The 23,530-nt window shown below is 59.0% G+C and overlaps 9 protein-coding genes across 9 annotated transcripts; 7 read left to right on the forward strand and 2 right to left on the reverse strand.

Annotated features, from left to right (window-relative positions):
• Positions 1–2,794: 2,794 nt before the first annotated feature.
• SCHCODRAFT_02516171 (uncharacterized protein) lies at positions 2,795–4,042 on the reverse strand (the record flags this gene model as incomplete). The annotated part of the gene is made up of 2 exons (XM_003027789.2): positions 2,795–3,386; positions 3,438–4,042. The coding sequence occupies 2 exons, from the start codon at positions 4,040–4,042 to the stop codon at positions 2,795–2,797; spliced, it is 1,197 nt and encodes a 398-aa protein (XP_003027835.1).
• A 1,931-nt stretch (positions 4,043–5,973) lies between these two features.
• On the forward strand, positions 5,974–11,326 carry SCHCODRAFT_01105141 (uncharacterized protein; the record flags this gene model as incomplete). The annotated part of the gene is made up of 4 exons (XM_003027522.1): positions 5,974–8,331; positions 8,438–8,878; positions 8,908–11,085; positions 11,222–11,326. 4 exons carry the CDS (start codon positions 5,974–5,976, stop codon positions 11,324–11,326), a joined length of 5,082 nt encoding a protein of 1,693 aa, XP_003027568.1.
• Positions 11,327–11,367: 41 nt separating this feature from the next.
• Positions 11,368–11,607, forward strand: SCHCODRAFT_02434843 (uncharacterized protein; the record flags this gene model as incomplete). The annotated part of the gene is made up of 1 exon (XM_003027523.1): positions 11,368–11,607. A coding segment is annotated over one exon (240 nt), but the record flags the coding sequence as incomplete, so codon positions are not given.
• A 411-nt stretch (positions 11,608–12,018) lies between these two features.
• On the forward strand, positions 12,019–12,222 carry SCHCODRAFT_02465641 (uncharacterized protein; the record flags this gene model as incomplete). Its single annotated transcript, XM_050342652.1, has 1 exon — positions 12,019–12,222. A coding segment is annotated over one exon (204 nt), but the record flags the coding sequence as incomplete, so codon positions are not given.
• Positions 12,223–13,053: 831 nt separating this feature from the next.
• On the forward strand, positions 13,054–13,539 carry SCHCODRAFT_02454974 (uncharacterized protein; the record flags this gene model as incomplete). Its single annotated transcript, XM_003027524.1, has 1 exon — positions 13,054–13,539. A coding segment is annotated over one exon (486 nt), but the record flags the coding sequence as incomplete, so codon positions are not given.
• Positions 13,540–14,634: 1,095 nt separating this feature from the next.
• Positions 14,635–14,793, forward strand: SCHCODRAFT_02448744 (uncharacterized protein; the record flags this gene model as incomplete). Its single annotated transcript, XM_050342547.1, has 1 exon — positions 14,635–14,793. A coding segment is annotated over one exon (159 nt), but the record flags the coding sequence as incomplete, so codon positions are not given.
• A 158-nt stretch (positions 14,794–14,951) lies between these two features.
• On the forward strand, positions 14,952–18,608 carry SCHCODRAFT_01205355 (uncharacterized protein; the record flags this gene model as incomplete). The annotated part of the gene is made up of 1 exon (XM_003027525.2): positions 14,952–18,608. The coding sequence occupies one exon, from the start codon at positions 14,952–14,954 to the stop codon at positions 18,606–18,608; it is 3,657 nt and encodes a 1,218-aa protein (XP_003027571.1).
• A 1,916-nt stretch (positions 18,609–20,524) lies between these two features.
• On the reverse strand, positions 20,525–22,093 carry SCHCODRAFT_02515795 (uncharacterized protein; the record flags this gene model as incomplete). The annotated part of the gene is made up of 7 exons (XM_003027790.1): positions 20,525–20,575; positions 20,616–20,674; positions 21,112–21,164; positions 21,214–21,273; positions 21,325–21,398; positions 21,696–21,886; positions 21,931–22,093. The coding sequence occupies 7 exons, from the start codon at positions 22,091–22,093 to the stop codon at positions 20,525–20,527; spliced, it is 651 nt and encodes a 216-aa protein (XP_003027836.1).
• Positions 22,094–22,366: 273 nt separating this feature from the next.
• On the forward strand, positions 22,367–23,285 carry SCHCODRAFT_02516030 (uncharacterized protein; the record flags this gene model as incomplete). The annotated part of the gene is made up of 3 exons (XM_003027526.2): positions 22,367–22,948; positions 22,993–23,082; positions 23,130–23,285. 3 exons carry the CDS (start codon positions 22,367–22,369, stop codon positions 23,283–23,285), a joined length of 828 nt encoding a protein of 275 aa, XP_003027572.1.
• Between the last annotated feature and the right edge of the window lie 245 nt (positions 23,286–23,530).

A 23,530-nucleotide genomic window follows, 5' to 3' on the forward strand; every position in this document is an offset into this window, starting at 1 on the left:
AGGGGGGAGGGGGGAGGGGGAAGGCGGAGCGCGATCCGCGCGATATCCGCGTGCGCCACCTGAGCGAGGGTTGTCGTCGTCATGGGGAGGGTGAGGGACACGCCTTCGGTGCCCGCAACGCGCTCGGAGGTGGCGGGAATCGATGTCGCGCTGGGAAGCGCGGGTGGGGCGGGGGTCGGGGTCCTGACACATGCCGCGGCCTCCTGGCGCGCGGAGCGCAGATGAGGGGGGTGGTAGGCGTTGCTGAGGTAGCGGGGGTGGTGGGGAGACGGCACGGCGACGAGCGACGAGCAAGAGTGACAAGGTGGTGGTGGGAGGGAAAGCGCAGCGCGGCCGATCACGATGCGAGCGCAACGAGGAGCGGCCGCGCGTGCCAAAAGTGGTGGGAAAGAGAGGGGGAAAAGTGCCCGAGGTCGCTCAGCACGACGGGGGAGAAAGGAATAGTGAGCTGCGCTGTGGAATAGCGCGCAGGGGGCGGTGGCCAGCCGCGCCAGAATGGTGTGGATGTTCGGGGCCACTGAAATCCGTCTTGGGACCGCGCGGATGTCGGTCCGGACGTCTGAGGGGCGTCCTCGTCGTCTTCGATGGCCCCGGAAACACGCCGACAAGACTTTAATGGCGTAAAAAGTATATAGAGCGAAGGGGCAGGGTCTATAGAAAATTAAAGAGCTGTTGAAACCTGGATCTGCCATTAAAACGCTTGACAAACAGGGAAACTCCTCAATTCTGCTCTTCAAAACGCGGTGTCTACGCTCCTGCGTTATATCTAAGATGAAGAATATTACAGACTGTACATGCCAAGCTGGAGAACAAGCTTCCGTATCCGTCGCAGTTTATTTGGCGTCGATCCGCCAAGAATCGGACGAGATAGAGCTCAAAAGTCTTGTTTTCGAGGGGGAAGAGGAGAAATACATTGGTTTGCCCGAAGCTCGTCGTGTTTGAAGCTCAAGTTCCGTGAGCCACAGCCCTCATTTTGCTACAATATTTCATGAGTCCATTCTTTGACATGTATACTACGCTGGTCAAGTCTCACTTGACCGTCTAGTGCTTCTCGGCTTGCGTCCGAGGTCAATGAGTACGACAACGACGAAGGCCGGACCTCGGGCCGAATTGCCGACCAGGTCATCTGCCGCGTCGTGGCCGGGCGATCTTCGCTCTTGACCACCACCACGCCCCCCCCTTCCCGCTACCTCGCCTTCTTTCGAACCCCCCGCCCCCACTCCACCGTCTTTTCCCGACAATACGCGTAAAAACGCGCTTCCCACGCGACAAGCGCGCGTCCGTCGCGCCCACGATCGGCTGCGCAAGCAGCACCCGGAGATGGCCTGCAACATGCGGTAACGCGCCAATGGCCGGGAAAACTGCCGAGGGGGCATAGGAGGCAGCTCGAGGGGCATGCAGGTGCGTAGCTACACCCTGCGCGCTGAAGTCTTCACTAACACGAACATTTTCCTCATTTTTCAACCTTTTTACAGGACGTCGCCTCATGGCGCGTCCAGCGCTATGAGGCGGCGTTTCCATGCGCCCCTCTTTTGTAATCACCCCCCTCCCTCCCTTCTCCCCTGTGCCGAAACGTGTCCCCGTGTCGAGCACGGCCCGTTCGAGTACCCACCGCACTGGCGAATTCGCGGTGCTGGGCTCGGCGCGGGACGCGTAATTCGACATTCCTAGGCCATTGTGGCCTAGGTGGGGCTGAGACCTGCAAGCGCTAGTCCGCGTGCTTGCAAACGCGCCTGCTCCCTATCTCGCGCGCGACCGTGTGACCGCGGTCACACGGCTCTCCCCTCCACCCACCTGCACCGCCTCTCCCTCGCGCGCTCTCCCCCCGCCCTCGCCTTTCGTCTTCCGAAGCCCCCCTCCACGTCAAACCGCCGCGGTCCGCTACAACATACATCGCAGACGCTCGCTCCCGCCACGCGAGTGCGAGCGCGCTCGCGTATCCACCCCCTCCTCATGGCAAGCCGATTGGCAACGCGGGTGGACAACGCTCCTCCGCCACCCTTACTTCTCCCTCCCCCACCCCCGCTGATACGTGCTCGCTCATGCCCACTCGCGCGGGCAGGACGACGCGTGCCGCGCTGGCGAAATTTTTCGCCAGCGCTTTTCGCGCTTTTTTGTCGTTTTATGCGCGTCCCACGCGCCTTTTAGGTACATCGTATATATCTACTATAGTTATATATTCATTTTCATTCATTTCCTGAACGGCGCGACGCGTACAGCGGCGGCGGCGGTGCGCGCGAGCGCGAGCGCGACGTGCCCCGATGCGCTGACTAAGCCGCGGCGGCGCGCGCGAGGGCGGCGCATCAGCCGCCGCAGTGCGCGTGGCAACGGCGGCGGCGGCGGAGCGCGCGCGTCGCGCGACGCGTGCTGCGGGAAACCCCGAGCGGCGACGTCGGGGGGTCACCTTCCGCATAAGGCGGCAGCCGGGGGCTCGCCGGCGACGTGCCGGGGGCCTGTGGCTGTGAGGACGGACCTGTCTCGAGATTTGCAAAAGACCTTGGGACAAATGCCAAGGTCTTTTGCAAAAGAGCTACCTCCACAGGTGATGTGCACTCATGACCTCTTCGTGCGGACCTTACAAAAAGTAAGTCACTGAGTGCGAGGTAATGCAACCTGCATACCATGAATTATCTGTGGATACCCGGCCTCTGGATGACCGCGATCGCAGAACTCCTTATGGATTCTCCAATCGGCTTTCTGACACTGAACAGAGCAGTAGCATGCACGCAAGCACATACATCGTTCCACGGTGGTAGGTCGAATGGATGAGAGCGTAGGACACTTTGAACAGTAGTCAGCGTCGGTCGTCAAGCAAGTGGCCTAGCTGTACCGTTTTATTAGCGCATTTCTTCGTATATTTGGCGCGCATCAGGGAGATACGTCGGAGGATGGTCGCACCCACTACCGGAGGACATGCGTCCAAGCATCGACTACCCAAGAGGCCTTCGAAATTGTTTCTATACATCGCCCGCGTCACTGACAACACGATAGATCGCTCGCCAATGTGTATTAGAAGCTCCCGAAGAACGCTAGATTTGTCTGTGAGAGGCTGCGACCTCGCCAGGTAGGCAAATGCATCGAGTATGCCGTCGTTGAGAGCCCACACAACAGAGCGGCTATCACTGGCGGTGTTCCAGATACTCAACAGAACAGCGCAGGCCTCTTCAGAGGCACTCCTAGCAGTGCTCCCAGGCATTCTGACGAGTCGCCGAGTTACGTCGACCAGAGATCGGACGACGTCTCGTGCATGACACGGCAGAGGAGCCACTTGATAGGCGATGAACTCTACCAGAATCAGATGTTCCCGTACGGTTATGACGCTTAATGATGCAGCCGGCTCGTCGCCGCGCAGAGACAGTAAATCGAGAACACATCCGATAGCCTGCCTGTGAAAGTATCAGACCAGATGCACAGCGACACAGTCAATACACACCCACCTGAAGAGATCATTGGGTCGATGATCAACGGCAGCAAGGACTTGACGGGCAGCGACCTCGTCCAGTCTTTCTTGACGGGAATCCGTCAAGGCGGTTTGCAGAGCAGCACCTAACCCCGCGTGCCATTCCACGAGCGTCTCAAGGTCGGAAGAAGCGTAGGACGGGCGCCGAAGCCATAGAGCTACAACGACGCGATAGATGTGTGGCGTCTCCTCCATGCGACTGGGTATGTATTTCTTGAGTCCAATGACGGACAAGATGGCCTCCGACAGATAGAGTGTCGCGGTCCTGTCGTTTTGGCTGCGACCGGCCGTCGAATCCAAATAGTTCAAGGAAGACACCACATCAGGCCATACGTCCCGAACACAGTTTATGACATGGAAGAAAAGAAGCCTTTCTTCTATCTTCAGAGCTGCCGGATCTGCGCTGCCGCCACTCTGACCAAGGGAGAGCAACGATCGCAGAGCTTCCAAAGCGTCAAAGGGCGCGACTGCAGAGACAGTATCTGTAACGCCGAGCGCAGGCAGAGAGGTGCTAGCACTGAACCCCGCAAGGAATTGGGGGACAGCGTCCATCAATGTGCGCAAGAGGTTCAGCTTGCGCATGGAGCGAGTCGGTGCTATGACGAATGCTTGCAGCCTTAGCTGGAGACTTTGCAGAGACATATCTAGCGCCATCTAGAAAACTTCCTCAGTCTGAGAACGAAGCGGGAAAGAGAAGGCATACCAGAAAGCGTCGAGCAAGGAGGTGAAAGAAGGCGAGTACAAAGGAAGGCGCATTTGAGGGCGGCCACGTGACCAAAAGGTCATGAGATGTGACAGGAAAGGCACGCATTAACCTCAACCAGATAGGACGAAAAATTGGAATGGCTACTTGGCTATCTTCGAGTATTGGTCACGCACACTTGCAAGACGTCGAAACAGGCATAATCACGATGTCATTCTCATCCGTACGTGATCGATTTGAATGCAGAAGGGCTCCCCTAAACGGTGCTTGAGCGCATGGATGGGATTGAACGACCTGCCCATGTGTGCGCACAATCGGCCAGAATTTTTGGTGCAGATTGAACGAGGTCTATGAGGGTGCATTTGATTGAGCCTGTTGGCAAGGTACAAGAAGGAATATACCTCTGTACGGAGAAGATACAAATGTGGTCATTGCGACATGGCTGATGCACAGGGGCAAGAAAACAAAAGGAACGACTAAAAAAGAATCAGTCGACAGACACCGCGTCGCGGAAAATGGCGATGTATCACCGCTTGAGCAAAACGCAGCCCACTCTCGCCCCGCGACAGGTAGATGCCGCCGTCCACGACCCGCTGAGCAGTAGTAGAGGTTTGTCCAAAGATGTACGGCGCGGAAGGGAGGCGTAGGACGCCATCTTGCCTAGAGCGAGTTAAGGGAAGGGAAGTCCCGCCGAGCCGACGACCGCCGTCGACCAGGCTACTGAGGTTCAAAATCATCAGCCTCGCGCTCTGCGCACGCAGTCGAGAACGCACCGAAGCCCACCATCCCTCACCACCCCTCTCGATATCCGCGTCCTCGCTTGTCGAGCAAAGGTGTCCATCGACGGCAACTTGAGGCTGAATACCGGCGGATTGCGCTCGCTGCGGAAGCCGCATTCCCTGAGCCCAGAGATCATCGAAGAGGAGATAGATGTGCTCACCGTATCCCTGCAAACACACCATGTAGCGGGCTCGATCACGGGGTGACCATAGCAAGCCGTAGATCACTTCCGTCGGCTCAGTAGCTATAGGTCGCACTTGATCCCGCCGCGGAAGCATTAAGCATGAGTAGAGCGGGGTTTTCGAGATGTACGGTCTTCACTGTGAGGGAGTACTACACATAGCATCGCATAGCTACTAACTGTATTACATGACTACTGTACAAGAGCCCGGAGCTCTGCGTAGACACGCGTCACACTTAGCGGGCCGCCGGGCCGGAAAGAATTCATTCTACTTCTTGATCTCTTACCGTCGTGATGACCGACCGCTAGCTCCTTCGCGTCCCGCTCAGCTCGCATAGCTGTAGCCCCTTGCCCGGGTACGGCCGCTCGCCTCGTACGGCGCCCTTGGCAGGGATACGCGCCCGCTGTCGGCAGCGACACCGACCCCTTGGCAGGGATACGCGCCCGCCCGCGCGATACCGCGGCCTAGCTCAGGAGGAGCCGTTAGCCGACGCAAGGCTACTCATCTTCACGCGGTCTCCTCGTAGCGAGATCGCCTAGGTGCGTGTCCCGCGCCTTCTTATTACTAACTACGGCGCAGAACACGATTCCGCCGACCTCTACCGAGGTTCCCACTACCTCGTACCCTTTAGACCTAAACGGACGCTCTCACAATGGTGGCATGACCGCGGAGGTCTATCGATGGGATTCTGAGCCCTAATCGGGCCTGTTGTGCCCCCGGGCCTACGAAATCGATATATTCTGGGGGGCGAATGACAGCTCCTTAGCATACTACGTCGCGATCGCCCAACGCGCGACCCTACACCTCCCCCGACCCTCATCATTCCCTCCTCTACGCGCCCTCAAACTATGTCTGACTCGACTAGGCCTACGCTGCCTGGTGTCGCGGGCGGTAGCGGGCCTTCGCGACCCAGCGGCTCCGAGCCTGCTGTTCCCAAGCGTAACAGCTCGAGGATGCCGTCGAGCGCGTCGCCAGCCCAGACCCGCTCGAGCACCCGAGGCTCGAATAAGCCTTCGCAGACGCCCGGGCAGACTACAAGAGGAGGGGGTACAGGTAGTGGTACGTCTCGAGGAGGAGGTACCTCGACGCCGATGGGCTCCGCGCTCAAGAAAACCGCCCCCGTCACTGAGCCGCCCGTGCCCGCGCCGGACAGCGCGATCAAGCAAGCTCTCGAGTCGACTACCGAGTCGACCTCCCGCTCAGCTATCTCTGAGCCGCCTACCACAATCGAGCCAGTTCCCCACTCTCCGGGACACACCTCTCAGGTCGCGGGCAAGGTCGTGTCAGCTCCTGGCACGCCTACCCCTACGGTTCGTGTACCAGCGGACCCCAGTCGTTCAGGCAATACCCCTCCCGACGATCAGCGAGAGGACGTGAAAGCCAAGAGCGGCGGTGAGACCACGGTGTCGTTCGCGGACGCAGAGAAATCAGGAGCCGGCGCGCCTGAAGGGGAGAAGGCCGCCCTCCCGAGCTCTTCAACTACGCGGCCGCGAACGCCTTCTCCCCGCCCTACCGATCGCCGCTCCCCTCCGACTCGCATACCATCTCCTACCCCGTCCTTATCGTCTCTGGCGCGAGCGCCGTCCGCAGCGAGCTCAAGCGGAGGTAGCTCCACGCTACGTGGTCTCAAGAACTTCCTTACGACGAACTCTAACCTCCTGCGCCCCGAGTCGTTTGAGTCGGCTACTACCGCCCTGGCGAGTCGTCGAGACAAAGGGAAGGGACGTGCAGAACCTCTGCCTCCGACCGAGGAAACGCGAGCCTCCCCTCCGCGGGATGAGCCTACGACAGTCCCAGTACCAGCGGTGGCTGACGACGAGCCGATTACCGTGAAAACCAAGGACGACCCATTCGACGAGCGCTCCAGCCGCATCTTCCGCACGCGAGCCATGAAATGGAATGGCCTACGTAACGAACCCTTGCACGTATCTGTGAGGCGTTACCACAATGAGCCCCGCTTCGACGTCTTCGCCAAGTTAGGGCTGGAAGACGTACCCACCGAGCTCCCCGTTGAGCTGCGTTTGATCAAGGATGCGTACATTCGGTTCACGATGCCGCATAGGGAGCTCGTATGGGAAGGGTCGTTGCAGGAGGAATTGCTCAAGATCGCCCGGCTCGAGATCACTCGCTCGCAGGTTGAGAAAATGGACTACTACGACGAGGAGAGCAGCGACGACGGGTCGAGCTCCAGTGAAGAGGACGAAGGTCGCGAGCCGGTCGAAAGGGGGAAGCCCTGGTATTCTCTGTCAGCTGCCCTACTGGATCGTCTAGGCCACGCCGTCCTTGCGACCGAACAGATTATCAACGCCCTGGCCCTCGCGGTGGACTACGATAGCACGGAGACGCAGTTCCACTACGACCGGGACTTTAAGAAGCTTCGGCTGCTGGAAGTCGGCAAGGGCCGGGCTCAAGTTGTCTCAGTCGCCGCGGTGCTGTGCGCCCGCGCTACTTCGGCCAGGAATCATATTGCGGCATTCTTTGGCGTACTGCAGGCAGCGTCGAGGGACGGACCTCCCGACTCCGACCTCGCGGTTTCTACGGACATCGTCTCTACTGTTACCGAGCTGCGTCGCCGTGAAGGGAAGGAACCCTTGTCGGCGGAGCTAGCCAAGTACTACGCGCGACCCGCCTACGCGAGAGCTATCGCTAAGGTAGCGCCTAAATATGCGGATCACCTGCGCGACAACCTGAGGGCCGGGCGTGTAGACGTGCCCGACATCGTAGCACGCACCTATAGCCTGCCGGCGTATACGACAGCCGATATTCGGGAAGCCATGGGGAGGAAGGCCGACGAGAACAAGATTCACTACCGCACCGGACTCCTCAGATTCGATAAAGGTTCGGGTGTTTCCAAGCTGGCAAGGGATCCTCCGCCCGCCCCGGTTGAGCGAGTCGAGGAGGAAGGAAGGACCGCCGAGAATAGGGTTGTTGCCATGACGAACAGGACTGAGGATCGGCCTGCCCGAGTTCAAGAGCGCCCGACGTCCAAGACCGCGAAACCCAGTCAAAGAGAGGAGAGAGAGCGCAGGCAGCGGCGTGAATACGAGGCGCTCAGCAAGCTGGGGGGCGCGCCGGGCACGAGTTTGCCCGTACTTCCAGGCGGGCCCTTGTCAGCGGCAGTTCTGTCGAAGAATGTCCCCTCGCGAGCCTCGAGTCTAGCGCCCGAGGACAGTGTCAGCCAAGTAGAGGTTGGGGGGCCATCGATCGTGCGTCCAAACGCTCCCGCTACAGCTGCGCCGACGGCCACAGCTAGAAGCGGCTCGCGTCGAGTCCCTATTCATGACGACGAGAACGCCCTCGATCGTCTGCTAGACAACGTCGCGCGAGGTCGTAGCGTCTTCGACCCGCCTGTGCATGACCCCCCTCCTCATCACTCTAAGCGCGCTGCTGGAGAGGGAGAAGAGCGTCGCGGTAACAACCGCGCTACCGGGGGAGGAGGCGAGTCGCGCCGCGAAGGTCGAGACGGGGAGCGAGCGTCGTCGCGCAACCCTCCTCCTAGGCGGCCAACATCGCCTGCCGCAGGCCCGCCCGGGCGAGGAGGCGGGCAACCCCCGGACGGAGGAGACCCGAGCGGAAGCGACTCGGACGCCGGCAATGGGCGACGAGGCGGTGGACCACCCCGACGCGGCGGAGGCGGAGGTGACCCGGGCGACGATGGTTCGGGAGGAGGAGGAGGCCGTCGTGGAGGTAGAAACCCCCGCGGAGGAGGCGGAGGCGGAGGACCTCCCGGAGGCGATCCTCTTCCTGGCGCTGGTGTGGGCCAATCTGACTCGGACAGCGAGGCAGGGAACGACATCGAGTACAGCGTCAAGACTACGCTGAATCTTTCGGACTTGCCTTCATGGGACGGTCGCGACATCATCACCTATTTCAGCCGTATTACTCGGAAAGCCGCGCTCGGAAAGATGATGCGGCGGCAGATGGCTCGCCTCCTACCGCAGCTATGGACTGGCGAAGCGGAACAGTGGTTCATAGCCCTACCTGTCGAGGATCGTATGGATATGACTCGCAGCCTCGGCGCGCTGCTGCGACGACTTCGCAAGCGTTACCTTACACATACCTGGATTCAGCAGCACACCTACGAGTTCGAGAACATGCGCTTCCGACAAAAGGGTCAAGAAAAGGAGAGCCCGGAAAACTTCATTCGACGTCGTTACCGATTCAGCATATTCCTCTACCCGGATGCCCTTGATGGACCTACGGTAGTCGGACGTTTGCTCACGACGGCCCCGTACAGCTGGAAGACACACATCCATGAATCCTTCGAGAATTGCAACACTGTCGGCAAGCTGATGGACAGAGCGCGAGACCTGCAGCAGGTTCTCCTACAAGCATTCCACGACGCGCTCAAGGACCCGGGATTCCGGCAGTACAATCGCATTGCCTCTCCCGGGTCGACCTTCCGGCGTGGCAGACCCCGAGAGGGTAACCTCGTCGACTACGAGGCCATGCAGGTAGCGACGGAGGAAGTCGACCCGGTCTTGTCGGGCTACGAAGTCGAAGACCCAGCTGAAGAGGAGGCGGAAGCGCTCGTGGCGTCGTCCAGCAGGCCCAAGCCTAATTCGGGGCTGCGAGCCAGAGACGTCCCCGAAACCTCTTGGCCCAAGGGTCGTACGGAGAAGGGGTACAAGTTCGAGCGAGACGATTCTGTCGCCAGCCCCCGACCGCCGAAGGGAGGCTGCTACATCTGTACAAGCCCGAAGCACTACGCGATGGACTGTCCGCATTTCAATCAATGGAAACGACTATACCGCATCAACTTGGTGGATCGGCAGGTGGCATTAGCGACAATTCAGGAGCAGGATAACGAGTACGAAGCTATGTTTACCGAGTGGCTGCAACAGAGCGAGAGTTCCGCGTATGTCGTGTGTGACAGCGATGAGACTTCTACCGTGCCCGCCAGTGACGCTGAGTCGCCGTTCGATTGCTCGAGCGCTACGGAAGGCGAGTATTCCTCGGACAGCTCTGAAGGCCTCTTCCATCTTCCACGACACCGCAACGCCGCTCGCAGACGAGCGGACCCTCGATTCAATGCTAAAAAGCGGAAGACCAAGAGTGCTGCGAGTAAAGGGAAGGAAGCCATGATAGCAGTCGAAGGGTCGAGTACGATTCCGCGCCGCATACGCCGATTGCCTCGCCGTCGACTCACCGACGTTATTTACGACGCTACGAAGGCGCGCAACGCCCCGGACGGACTCAGTTCCAGCGGTGTCCGCGCCCTTCATATGCCCGTATGGCTACGCTCGTTGAACTCAGAACCTACGGACGGGCGACTGGACTCCGGCGCCGACATCACACTGCTGTCCGCGCAACACTACGAGTCCTGGCCCAAGGACGAACGCCCCATTCTGAAGGAAGGACCGCGAATGAAGTTATATCACCTCACAGGACAGACGAAGGTGTTGGGCTACGTTAGATTCCCTCTCTTTGCGGAAGCGGAAGACGGCAGCTGGGTGCGCTTCGAAGTCGAAGCCTACGTCGTGCAGGGCATGCAAGTTCCGTTGCTCCTCGGCGAGGACTTCCAGACCGCCTACGAGCTGGGCGTCCGACGATCAGCCTCCAGCAACTGTAAGATCGACGTCGGATCCTCGGGCAAGGTCCTCGCCGCGTCGTCAGCAAGGGATACCTCCCCTGGGTTCAAGATCCGTAGAGCCAATAACGCACGAACCTTCAGGCTGCCTAAAACTAAAGCAGGCGCGCGGGCTCGATCTAGGAGATTCCCTGGCGGGATGCCGGAGGTTACAGCCGCGCAAGACGTGGTTTTGGAGCCGCAAGCCGTCCATAACGTGCCGGTGACGGGACCGTTCGAAGGCCGCTCGGACTGGCTCGTTGAGAAGGTCGCCATAGGAGGGATGGACGCGTCCTTGATGGCGTCTCCCACCACCTGGATTGACGTCGCGGATGCTCGCATTCCCATCGCCAACCCTTCGAAGAGGCCGCAGTATATCAGGAAGGGCGATGTAGTCGGCTTGCTGCTCGACCCCGCTCGGGACATAGAGCGCGCGAGAACCGCGGAAGAGAAAACGCGGATGGCCGACGCGGCGGACAGGTTGAGCACTTGTATCGCGACAATGAAGGACCTGTCGACGTCTTCAGGCGCGACCGGAGAAGCGCCTTCTCGAGAGGCCAGGGAGGAACAATGGGGACCGAAAACGTCCGAGCTCCCCCCAGACCCCGAAGCCCTTCAGGACGTGGACATAGGTCCGGATGTCCCTGGCGATGTCCGACCCAAGCTACTGGAAGTCTTAAATCGCCACATAGACGCCTTCGGCATAGGAGGGAAATTAGGCGACGTTGACGCGCAAGTACCAGTTAATACGAAGCCCGACGCGACCCCCGTCAGCCTGCCCAACTACGCCGCTTCGCCAGCTAAGAGACAAATCATCGAGAATCAGGTGAACGAGTGGCTGGCGCATGAAGTCATCGAGGAGTCCTCTAGCCCTTGGGGCTTCCCAGTAGTGGTCGTATTTCGCAACGGAAAGGCACGATGCGTCATTGACTACCGCAAGTTGAACGAACGTACGATACCGGACGCGTTCCAGATTCCTCGGCAGGACGAGATTGTGCAGGCGCTCTCCGGAGCTACGGTCTTGTCTTCCTTCGACGCGCTAGCCGGGTTCACGCAGCTGCGGATGAAGGAAGAGGACAAGGAGAAGACCGCATTCCGCTGTCACTTGGGGCTCTTCCAGTTCAAACGGATGCCTTTTGGCTTGCGGAACGGTCCGTCCATATTCCAGCGGCTCATGCAGAATATACTGTCGCCCTACTTATGGCTATTCGCTCTGGTATACATCGACGATATTGTCGTCTACTCTAAGGGTTGGGACGAGCACCTCCTGCACCTGGACAAAGTCCTGGGCGCGATCGCGAAGGCGGGAATTACATTATCTCCGTCGAAATGCCACATCGGCTACCACAGCATCCTGCTGCTGGGACAAAAAGTCTCGCGCCTTGGACTGTCAACTCACGCGGAGAAAGTCGCGGCGATACTCGATCTCGAGCGCCCTACGAATGTGCACGATTTGCAAAAGTTTTTGGGGATGGTCGTATATTTCTCCTCATATATACCCTTCTACTCTTTTATCGCATCGCCGCTATTCGCGCTACTGAAGAAGGGAGTGAAATGGGTGTGGCGAGCCGAGCAGGACATCGCGTTCCAGCAATGCAAGGACGCGCTGGCATCGGCTCCTGTGCTCGGCCATCCGATAGCAGGGAAGCCTTATCGGCTGTACACGGACGCCTCCGACTATGCCATAGGCGCCGCGCTACAGCAGATCCAACCCATCCAAGTGCGCGACTTGCGAGGGACGACTACCTACGAGCGGTTGAAGGCTGCTTACGAAGGCGGCGCTACGCCGCCCAGACTCTTTGTCTCCTTCGACAAGGATATCGAGGCTGACGAGTATGAGATGGATTGGGGAACGACATTCGAGGAATCCACGGTGTTTGTCGAGCGTGTAATCGCCTATTGGAGTCGAACTCTTCAGCCAGCGGAACGAAACTATAGCGCCACAGAGCGCGAGGCGCTAGGAGCAAAGGAAGCCCTCGTCAAGTTTCAGCCATTTATCGAAGGCGAGAGAGTTGTCCTCATCACCGATCACTCGGCGCTGCAGTGGGCAAGGATCTACGAGAATACGAACAGGCGGTTAGCGGCCTGGGGGGCGGTGTACGCAGCATATCCCGGACTACGGATAGTGCATCGCCCGGGTCGCGTACATTCAAACGTAGACCCGCTATCCCGCCTACCGAGAGTCCCCGACAGCTGCTCGCCAGCCCGTGACGATCTACCGGCTATCGTACAAGAAAGAGCGAAGAGGGAGCAAGCCGAGAAGGCGGAGTTGCATAAGGCACACGCGCCAGCGGAGCGAGCAGCGTTCAGCGCACTGAGCTGGGATTCCTGGGAGGAGTTAGTCGATGCGAAAACCGCAATGGCTATCCGTACTCGCGCCGGCAGGAGGAAGGAGGAAGCTAGCGAGCTCGCGCGGACAACAGTACAGTCATCGCCAGCGGAGTCGAATGAACACAGCGCCGCCGCAAGGGAACTAGCAGAGGCGTTACCGCACGTCGGCAGGGACTACTGGACCTTTCCGGAAGGAGTTCGAGTGGAAGATGACGATGAATTGGGAGAGCGAGTAGAAGAAGCGCGAGCGCATCTGCTCCTACACATCGACCCTATACTGCTTAAGCAGTTCAAGGAGGGCTACGAAAAAGACGCATACTTCAGAGAACGTTATGCGGAGAGCGCGGACTCTCCCTCTAAGGCGCTCACGCCATCACACTTCCGGAGAAGTTCGAACGGACTGCTGTACTTCTTTAACGCCGACTGGGAAGCTAGGCTATGCGTGCCCCGCTCCATGGTCAACTTCGTGCTTACTTGGATTCACGAGGCGCGCGACGAAAGCGCGCACGGAGGGCCAGAGAGATCGTTGGAAAGGCTGCGAAGTCTGTTCTTCTGGCCGGACCTGCGCAAGGACGCGATAGCATTCGTACGAACATGCGACGTTTGTCAGAAGATCAAGACGGATCATACGCGAGCTATGGGAGGGCTACGCCCAGCACACATTCCGCGACGACCCTTCTCCACAATCTCGCTCGATCTGATAACGGGTTTGCCCCCCTCGGGTGAAGAGCAGTACACCGCCATACTAGTAATCGTCGACAAGTTGACGAAGTACGCGCTCTTCCTGCCTACGCACGACGAGTTGAACCGCGAAAACTTCGCGACGCTCTTCTTCAAGGAGGTCGTCAACCGATATGGTCTACCCGAGCGTCTGATCTCCGACCGCGACCCTCGATGGGCTACAGATTTCTGGAAATCGGTCGCCGCCCGTTACGGCGCTAAACTGGCGCTCTCTTCATCCCATCACCCGCAGACGGATGGCCAGACGGAGAACCTAAACCACACCCTAGAAACCATGCTACGGGCTTACGTCGCGCAAGACCGGACGCTCTGGGCTCAGTACCTGAGTGAGATGGCCTTTGCTTACAACTCGTCCAAGCACGGATCCACAGGGTACAGGCCCGACTTCTTGCTCATGGGCTACGAGCCGAAGCAAGTCGCCGGACTCATGCTACCGGACGGAGACCCCTCCGCAAGACCCTTCCTCCCGAGCATGCAAGCTGAATTATTTACCGCGCGACTCGAGCTTCATCGCCAACTTGCGCGAGACCATCTAGCACGCTCTCAGGACGATCAAGCGCGAAGCTACAACAAGAACAGGCGACCAGTCGATGAATTCAAGGAAGGGGACCTAGTGATGGTCAACCCGCACACCCTGCGACTCGTCGACGCGCAGGGTAAGGGCGTGAAGCTGGTACAAAGAACGATTGGCCCCTTCGAGGTTCTTCAGAAAATAAGCCCAGTCGCCTACCGCTTGCGGCTGCCCTCGAACTACCCGATGCACCCCGTACTAAATATCGAACATCTGCGCCGATACCGACCGTCGCCAGAGCAATTCGGCGAACGAACTCAACTACCCCCCACGCGCGATTTACTGGACGCGGACGAAGAATATGAAGTGGAAGCGATACTAGGTCATAAACTGACGCGTCGAAAGAAGGGCAACAACCGCATGGATCTCGTGCGGTGGCGAGGCTACGAGGCGTCGGAAGACTCATGGATATCTGAATACGACTTGCGAAATGCGCCGGAACTGAAGCAGGAGTATCATGCTCTTCGCCGGCTACCCCTGTAGACAGATGACTCAGCCACCGTGACCGTGGGAAGAAGGGACTATATTAACTGCCGCCACGTAATCATCGATCATTTCCTTCCTTCCTCCTACCTCCATCCTCTACCGTCGCTCGACTCAACAAGTCGACTACTATGTCTATCCGGGTGTTTTCCACGTCGCGCCTGGCGATTACAGCCGGCCTAGAAGTCGCGCCGATCCTATCGATCGGCCTACCTGTCATCCTGCCCGCCGATGCCATTGTGCGCGCCGTGCGTTGCTACGACCATGATAACTCCATCATCCTGCTATGGACGCCTAATCAGGCGGAGGTAGCGTACTGCCCAGGGAAGAATCTCAACCCGGGCGAGTCGACCTGGCCGCAGCAGCCAACTGATCTCGCTGCACGGCGGGTGGACGGCTCCTTCGGGCGATTCGATTACGCCATTTACGCCCAGAGCTGGACGCGCGCTACGTGTTGGGCCCCCGCTATGATCATCACGCCCGAAGGCGCGGACGGCCAGTACGAAACGCTGTCAGTTCTGCCCTGGTGGAGCGACAACCGTAACGCTCGAGGCGGACACGTGCAGGACGCCGCCTTGCTCGCTCTGAAGGCGCGTTTCCAAGCAGTCGCCGCAGCGTACGGCCCAGCGCGCGCGCGGCTTGCTTCTTCTAGTAGCTTCTACATCGGACCCGAACTTCTCAACGCTTTTCCATCGTTGCCCTCCCCAGATGACTGGCGGCACCTACTATTGTCTTTCCGGTTCGAAGAAGCGGTCGACTTGTGGGCTACCTATGTTCGGCAGCTTCGCAGCGTCGAAGCGGCTATCCACATGGCGAACGAGCTGTACGAGTACCAAGTCGCCGGCTGCCCCGCCGCTACTACCTGTCCGTCTAACGCGGCCCAGTCCAATCGCCTCGGTGTCTGGGCGAACGACGTCCCCCCGGAATGGTTACAGTTCTACCTATATGCGGGGTACAAGATCTATATCGCGCACAAGGCGGAGCAGGACGCCATGTATCCGCTCGACTACTGCACCATCACGAGTGAGGACTGGACGGAGGGCGACAATGTGCTGGAGATGGACCGCAACCAATGGGCGGAGGCTGCTCGTGAGGAAGGTTGGCGTCTGCGTTCGCCGCCCGCCAGCGCTTCCAGCGTTAGCGCAAGCATCGCCGTGCCCGCGAGCGAGTCGCCCTCCCGGGAAGCGTGGTCGGACCCTCGCAACTACGGTTATGTTATGGGTGGCGAGGAGCGCCGAGAGAGACTACTGCCCCCTGCCCCGGCGTCAACCACCGCCATCTCCCGATCGAATGAAGCGACTCCGTCGAGTACGGCCGTAACCACCGCTGATCAGGCGGCCGCTCCCCCTCCAGCCTACTCAACTCTACCCGACGCGCATGTCGCCACTATCGAAGGAGCTGACGGCGTCACGTACCGAATGCCACCGCGCGGCTCGCGCCTCTATCGATCAAGACTCGAACGAGTCGTTATCGACCCAGCTCATCATCCTTGGTTGCGACCGCCCCCGCGTCAGGAACTCGGTCGAGGGCGCTCCATGGAAGCGTTCATTCCCGTGGAAGTCACTATCAATGGGCAGGACCGGACAGTCTTCAGACGGATAGGCACGCGCAATTCGGCACGCGACGGGTTCATGCTTACGCAAGACTACGCGAATCGACGCAACATTTACTTGCCTCCCTCCTTCCGTCCTCCGGTCGGTACTGTCGACGAGGAACTATGGGGCTTCCCAGCTCCGGTCACTTTCTATTTCGACCTACCCAATGCGCAAAATGAATCCAACATCCTTCCCCCTTCGATTTGGCTCTACCCCGCCGACCGTGCCGCCCGACACCTCGCTCGCCCAGGCGCAGTTCCTCCCCGCCCCTCACCCAGTCAGCTTCCGCGACTACATGACGAGCTCAGGCGGCCCTTGTTAAACGAGAATCCGGAAGATTGCACGCTGCCCGTCCTCGCTGAAGGCGAGGACGACTACATGGACGAGGAGGATGGTGACTTCTACAGTATGCCAGTGGATGATGAGCGTCGAGACCCCTCTCCGCCCCCTTTGCCGCTTTATAGCGCTACTCCGCAGGCCGACGAAATGGTTGTCGAGAGTGATCACACTCCTACACAGAACGCACAGTCGAGCGCCAGCGCGCCTACACACTCTGCGACCGTACGCCGCAGTCCTCCCCCGGCAGCCCCCGCCAGCGTCAGGAGCCAACAGCTATCCGCGGGCGGCCACTCGCCACGACCCTTGGAGGCCGCGCCGCAGGACCACAGCCGAATGGCTCCCCCCGCCGCCCCTTCGCATCCTCCAGCCCCGTTGCCACGCACCGACGACGGCAGCTCCGCTGCGAGGCGCAACGAAGGGGATAGCGCGCCATCCTCTTCGCGCGATGCACGTCGGCAGCCGGGCGGCAGGCGAGACTCGGAGGATTCTCGCGCGAGAACGCGTGCGGAGGATGCCTCGAGGCGATCGACTTCGAGCTGGTCCCCCGCCCCCGCGAGTCGTAGCCGCCGGGACGACGACTCCGGCTGGGGTGCGAACGACCTGGAAGCGACCGCGGCGGACTGGCGCCTCGAACCAAGGCATTGGGCAGGTGTTCCCCCTACCGCCCCGCCCCCGACGTCCTCCGTTGCCACGCTACTCAGCAACGGATTTCTGGTCATACGGCACATCAATCGTTGGGTGCATGCGACAGATCTGGAAAACGCGATTCGTAGGCTGTTGGACTCGATGCCAGGGCCGCGCCCTCGCCTACTCACAGCGTACGGACGCAACGCGAGGCCGCAAACGGAGCAAGAGAGACGAGAGCGGCGGTCGTCGCCCTTCAATTTCTACCTGCAATTCGCTACTGAGGCGGAGGCGCAACGTGTCCGGCAGGCGATGGGGCACCCATGGCTGATCATGACCACGAACCGGCACGGTGAGGAGCGCGGCAACCGGGGCATATTCCGCGCCTACAACATCGACTTCGCGACATTCGACGAGTTCCGCGCGGTGCGGAGCGACCCCAACGCGTGGGTGTACCCTTGGCAGGGCCTGTACGACACCGCGTCCGCCCCCACCGTCAACCCCGCCGGATCCTTCGGCGGGCCCGCGACCACTGCACCTCCTCCCGCCTGGGGCAACCCCGCTGGATCGATCGGCGGTCCTCCCGTCACGGCGCCTTCCCCCGCGTGGCTCTCGCCGGCTCAGCAGGCCGCGTTCGGCGCCGCGCACGCGCACTCGACCTGGCCATTCGCCTCATCGCCCTTCCTGCCCACGGCAACCGTGAAACCATATCAGACGGGCGGACAGATGGGGCCGCCATTCGTCATGGTGCCAAGTGGGATGCTGGGAGCCATGTACCCACCTCCACCCCCGCCGCCGACGGCGACGCCCGCCACGCTGTCTACGGACCTCGCGAATCCGAACGCCAACACGTCGCGGTCGACATCGACTTCAGCAAGCCACTCGCCAGTGTCCACAGGTCGCTCGCTCGCATCAAGGCTGTCGTCGCCGTCGCCAGATCATGCAAGCATGTCCTTGTTGGACCGCATCAGCGACCGCGACTCGGACGCGAGCGACTCTCGTGGTCGTCGCAGGAGTCGTCCTCGCCGTCGTCGCGGCTACAGCCCACCGTCATACAATGAGCCAGGACCGAGCCGCAGGCGCTCTCCACCACCACCCCCCGCCGCCGCCATCTGCAAGCGCTTCAATCTAATGTCGCGGCCCACGGCCCTATTATTCGTCGAAGGCTCGTTGGCCTCTACAGACCATCCGGCCTCTTGGGGGGGCGTTGTGAGGGAGTACTACACATAGCATCGCATAGCTACTAACTGTATTACATGACTACTGTACAAGAGCCCGGAGCTCTGCGTAGACACGCGTCACACTTAGCGGGCCGCCGGGCCGGAAAGAATTCATTCTACTTCTTGATCTCTTACCGTCGTGATGACCGACCGCTAGCTCCTTCGCGTCCCGCTCAGCTCGCATAGCTGTAGCCCCTTGCCCGGGTACGGCCGCTCGCCTCGTACGGCGCCCTTGGCAGGGATACGCGCCCGCTGTCGGCAGCGACACCGACCCCTTGGCAGGGATACGCGCCCGCCCGCGCGATACCGCGGCCTAGCTCAGGAGGAGCCGTTAGCCGACGCAAGGCTACTCATCTTCACGCGGTCTCCTCGTAGCGAGATCGCCTAGGTGCGTGTCCCGCGCCTTCTTATTACTAACTACGGCGCAGAACACGATTCCGCCGACCTCTACCGAGGTTCCCACTACCTCGTACCCTTTAGACCTAAACGGACGCTCTCACATTCACGAGAGGGAGCGAGGGCCGCCTTTCCCGACCAAACCGAGGAGGGGGACTTCAACAGTCCCGCCGAGCCGACGACCGCCGACGACCAGGCTTCTGAGAAGGACCGTCAGCAGCGCGCTCTGTGCACGTAGTCGACAACGCACCAGAGCTCTCGTCCCTCCTCCTCCCCTTCCTCCTCCCCCTCCCCCTCGTCCTCCCTCTCCTCCCTCTCCTCCCTCTCCTCCCTCTAATCCCTCTCCTCCCCCTCCTCCCTCTCCTCCCCCTCCTCCCCCTCCTCCCCCTTCCCGGCCTTCTCCCCCTCCATCCCTTACCGATATCCGCGATGCCGTCTGTCGCGCAACGGCAGCCATCGACGACGGCCAGCCGGCCACGCTAGGCGCGCTCGCTGCAAGACCCGCCTCCTCTCAGCCCATCAGTCGTTATCAGAGAAGGGGCCGTGACACTCACCAGAGTCCCTGAGAAGACGCTTGCCCGGTGGATCCTCCTGCGAACCGGACAGCGAGGGGAGAAGGGGGAGCGCGGCTAGCTACGTCGCGCGATCGCTGAGCGTCCTTATTCAGCTGACCCCGCGAGTACAGCGTCGTCGGTGGTGCGCGTCGTCGTCGGCGGCGTCTTCCCTTGCATGCGAGACGGCGTAGACATCCGGACGTTAGCAGAAGAGATCAGCCTACGCTCCTCATCATCGGCTGAGCTGGCAGCCAGCCATCACCGGCACGGCGTCCTACGAGCCGAAATCTGCCTTTTTTGGTAAACACAATGCCATGCGGATATCATGTGACTGCCGTCACAGTCATTGTTCGACTTGTGACTTACCCTCGCATCTTGTCATCCGCTAGGAAGCCGGTTCCGTGAGTGCAATTCGATGCGAGGAATGTCTTGGAGTGTCTAAATTTTTGGTCTTGCGACTTTCAAGTGCGCATCGACATATGAACGTGGCTTTCCTATTCCTGATCGCGGTTCTGGGCTTGCTTGGAAGACGGTGAATCTCAACGCCTTCTCCATCTACATAAGCTTAGCGGCATCAATTCCTCTCAACTCTCGTCGCGTCTCCCCACCATTTACAGTCGTCATTATTGTCGCTGCCGCAACAAGCAAGCCCCCTGGCCTGGGGCATCAGCATTCACTGACCGCTAGGCTCGCGAGAACATGGGATGTAATACTTTAGTGTTATGCCACCGGCCTGACTGTAAGTCGATTATTCATACGCCGATGCCAATCTCGCTGTACTCTGCACTTCATGCTGCGTATATTCATGCCGGTCTTGCCCACCTGATGGGCTGCTTTCAATCCCACGGATATCCAGTCATGGTAGCAAGCATTACTTCGTGTAATTGAGAACCTGAGTCGCAGTGCAGTGGTAATCCATGTTTACATTGCTACGTTCTACGCTGGCCCCTTCCTCGTCGCACACTCCAACAAAGCTTCACTGAAAGTCGACGACAACGGCGCCACCTCGTATACGCATGTCTTGTATCTGATGAGACAGATATACCAGGATGGTTGTTAGTACGTACCGAGTAGGATTGTACCCCAAGGTAAACCAGCAAGCAAACAACGGCCGCCACGGGATAGACTAGCCAAGGATCGTATCGCGCAACCGCATTCTCGAGTGACCCGCGAGAAGGTTGATGGGTATCGACAGACTGCTCCTCACGTTTTGCTCTATAAAGAACAATCTGGGAAGGCTTTCCGGATCTTCCTCCAGCGATTGCTACGAGGTAAAGCTCTGGCGTCGAGCAAGCCTAAGTAAAAATCAGCCCGAGCTTCTCTCTAACAAGTGCGGCTCAATCACCGATGTGCGTTGGATAGGTCCACCGGGACATGACAACTTCTGTAGAACATCGCCACTGGCAATGCTGAAAACACAAGCATGGTTGTCATCGCTACCTCCCACAAAACAACGCTCGCGCTGGCACGAGGAAGCATGCTTGGGAAGTAGCGTCTTACAGACTCCGGTAGCGAATTTTCTGATAGACTGTCCATCGAGAAGGTTGATGAGCTCAAACTCACGACCCGTGTACACGATGCATTGGTCGGTTGAGGTGAGCATTTCTACAGAGGCCCTACATGTAATGTTAGCAAATTCTCTTTGAGCGTGTGGCGAGTACATACATGATACCTGGACCTTTGACCAAGTTGACAACAGACTTGCCCTCTTGATCAAGTCGCACGCTACAAGTTATATGGTCAGCACGGCCCTGAGTGACTTAGATGACAACTCACATAATACCGCCCTGATAACCAAAGACCAGAAGGTCCGGTGTTGGATCGTCTGACGTGAAAGACACATCACTTGACTGAGTGCATGAGGAGGATCTCGCGAAGTGAAGACTCTTGGGTATAAAGCCATTCTCATGGGGTTTGACCTCGAATAGAGCATTGGGCTCAAAGCCCCTGGACTTCAACTTGAGAACGCCTATGGAGCCGTCGTAGCATGCGACTGCGACTCTAGTATGATGGGAAGATGATGGAACAACGCTTCTCTCGATGGAGATGTGTGTGATTTCTTGCGGGAATTTGAATGGCGCTGAGACGTGGACAAGTTCCTGAAGACTCTATGAAGCGACGCCTGCAGATGTGTTCAAGTGACATACCTTGCATTCCCCTTCGAGGTGCCACAGACTAATCTCCCCTTCAAAGGATCCTGTCACAATAGCATAGACCCGTCTCTTCTCAAAGTACACCCAGGCCAGAGCCACGATTGTTTTACGTCCAGACCGACTCGGTGCTTTGACGGCGGGGAAGTGAGGCTGATCGAGTCGGCGTACGATCATTTTGGTACGGTCTGAGCTAATTGAGTATGATTCAAAGCATCTCCAAAGAACCTACCGGCTGCTGCGATAAAAGTACCGTCCGGGGAGAACGACAAAGCCGTCGCGGCATTGTTCAGACCGCAGAAGGAGACGAAACGCTCGTACGGGAGGTAGTGCTCAGAGGAAACGAGAGCGGAGGCTGTGACCTCTAGAACAGGCTTGTGGAGGGCCATAGTCATGACGTAGAAGCAGTTAGTTTTGTTGCACGAGATGCCGTCCCCTGAGAGCAAGCTATGAAGAAGTGCGAGGAGTACAAAGGCGTACAGACTGAGGCCTCGTGCCCGGTCCTTCGGTTGCCGGAGTGTCAGGCCGGACACGCGACCGCCTTCCTTCTAACCCACAGCTCGGTACGCCCGCTCTGCCTTTGCTCACTATATCATCTCCATCCATCAAGGGAACGACAGAAAGTCGATCGGGTCTATTGCGCTCAGCCGACTCTGCTCACATCCGCCATGGCCGACCCCACTTGCTTCAATCACATCGAGATCCTGTCGAGTGCCCATACAAATCACGACGATTGTACGCCCATAGATCTCAGGCCTATTCCGGCTGTCCAGGGTAATAGAAACAGGGAAAGGGATCGTGAAGCGAATCTCGCCCGCCCCGTTCGCAGATTTTCTCCAGCAGGCTCCGAATCCGATATAGAAGACAACGGTGGCGCCCCTTACCGGATCAAAGCAGCACCTATCAGACAGTGGAAGCCATATGAGCGAGTCAATCCAGGGCGCATTTGTGTCTCAACTCAAAATGCTCCATCGCGTACTACTCATGTGGGGGCCTATCGAGAGGCCATCGTAGTCCCGCATGAGGCGTCGGCGGGAAACTCGACTGAGGCAGCGACGGCATCTCGTACGGTCATTGCTGAGCCAAGAGAGAGATCCGCTATGGCTCCACGGCTTGCGATACCCACTCAGCTCGGTGTGGAGGGCGGCCTGCTCGCACGGCCTGACGGGCAAGCAGGGAGACCTAATAGAGGAGGCTTCACCTTAAAGAGCGCCTTGAACTGGGCAGAGTCAGACTACAAATATGTCAAGGTGAGCGTGGCCTTTTTTGTCATTCTGAACTGACCGTTTCCTAGGATTGGGTGCACAGGGAGGTTGACACGAACTTGTCGTGCCTACTGAAGTTCGGCGCTCAGGAGGAGGCGATGAGGGCGATTCGTGAGAAGGTATGGCACCGTTTTGTCATCCAGGTCATTAAGCGTATGCTTGACAGGTTAGGCACGATGCAAAGCTGGCTTTTCTGGAGCAATATGCAGACCACTGGCCGGTCGTAGAGCTGGCACGGGCAAGGCATACGTATAACAAGAGAACTATCATGAAGCAGATGGGAAGGGCAGCTTTGAATCGTGAGAGGGAAGGGCAGCTTTGACTTTCGAGAAGTACGACAATCTGTTGCTACCAAGTCCAGAAATATGGCGCTAATAATGATGACCAGAGGCAAAACCTACTACTTGGATCGATACATTGATCTGGCGGGTCTGCTCTGTACATAACATAGTAGGTGGCAAGCCACAGATTGCTCGCTGAGACCAAGCGAGCAACACTGAACACTCATGTGGAAGTCGTTGCACCGCACCCTAAATCACGCTTTGAGGTCCAAATTTCACGAGCGAG

This window comes from Schizophyllum commune (genome assembly GCF_000143185.2).
Source record: "Schizophyllum commune H4-8 unplaced genomic scaffold SCHCOscaffold_12, whole genome shotgun sequence".
NCBI lineage: Eukaryota > Fungi > Basidiomycota > Agaricomycetes > Agaricales > Schizophyllaceae > Schizophyllum > Schizophyllum commune.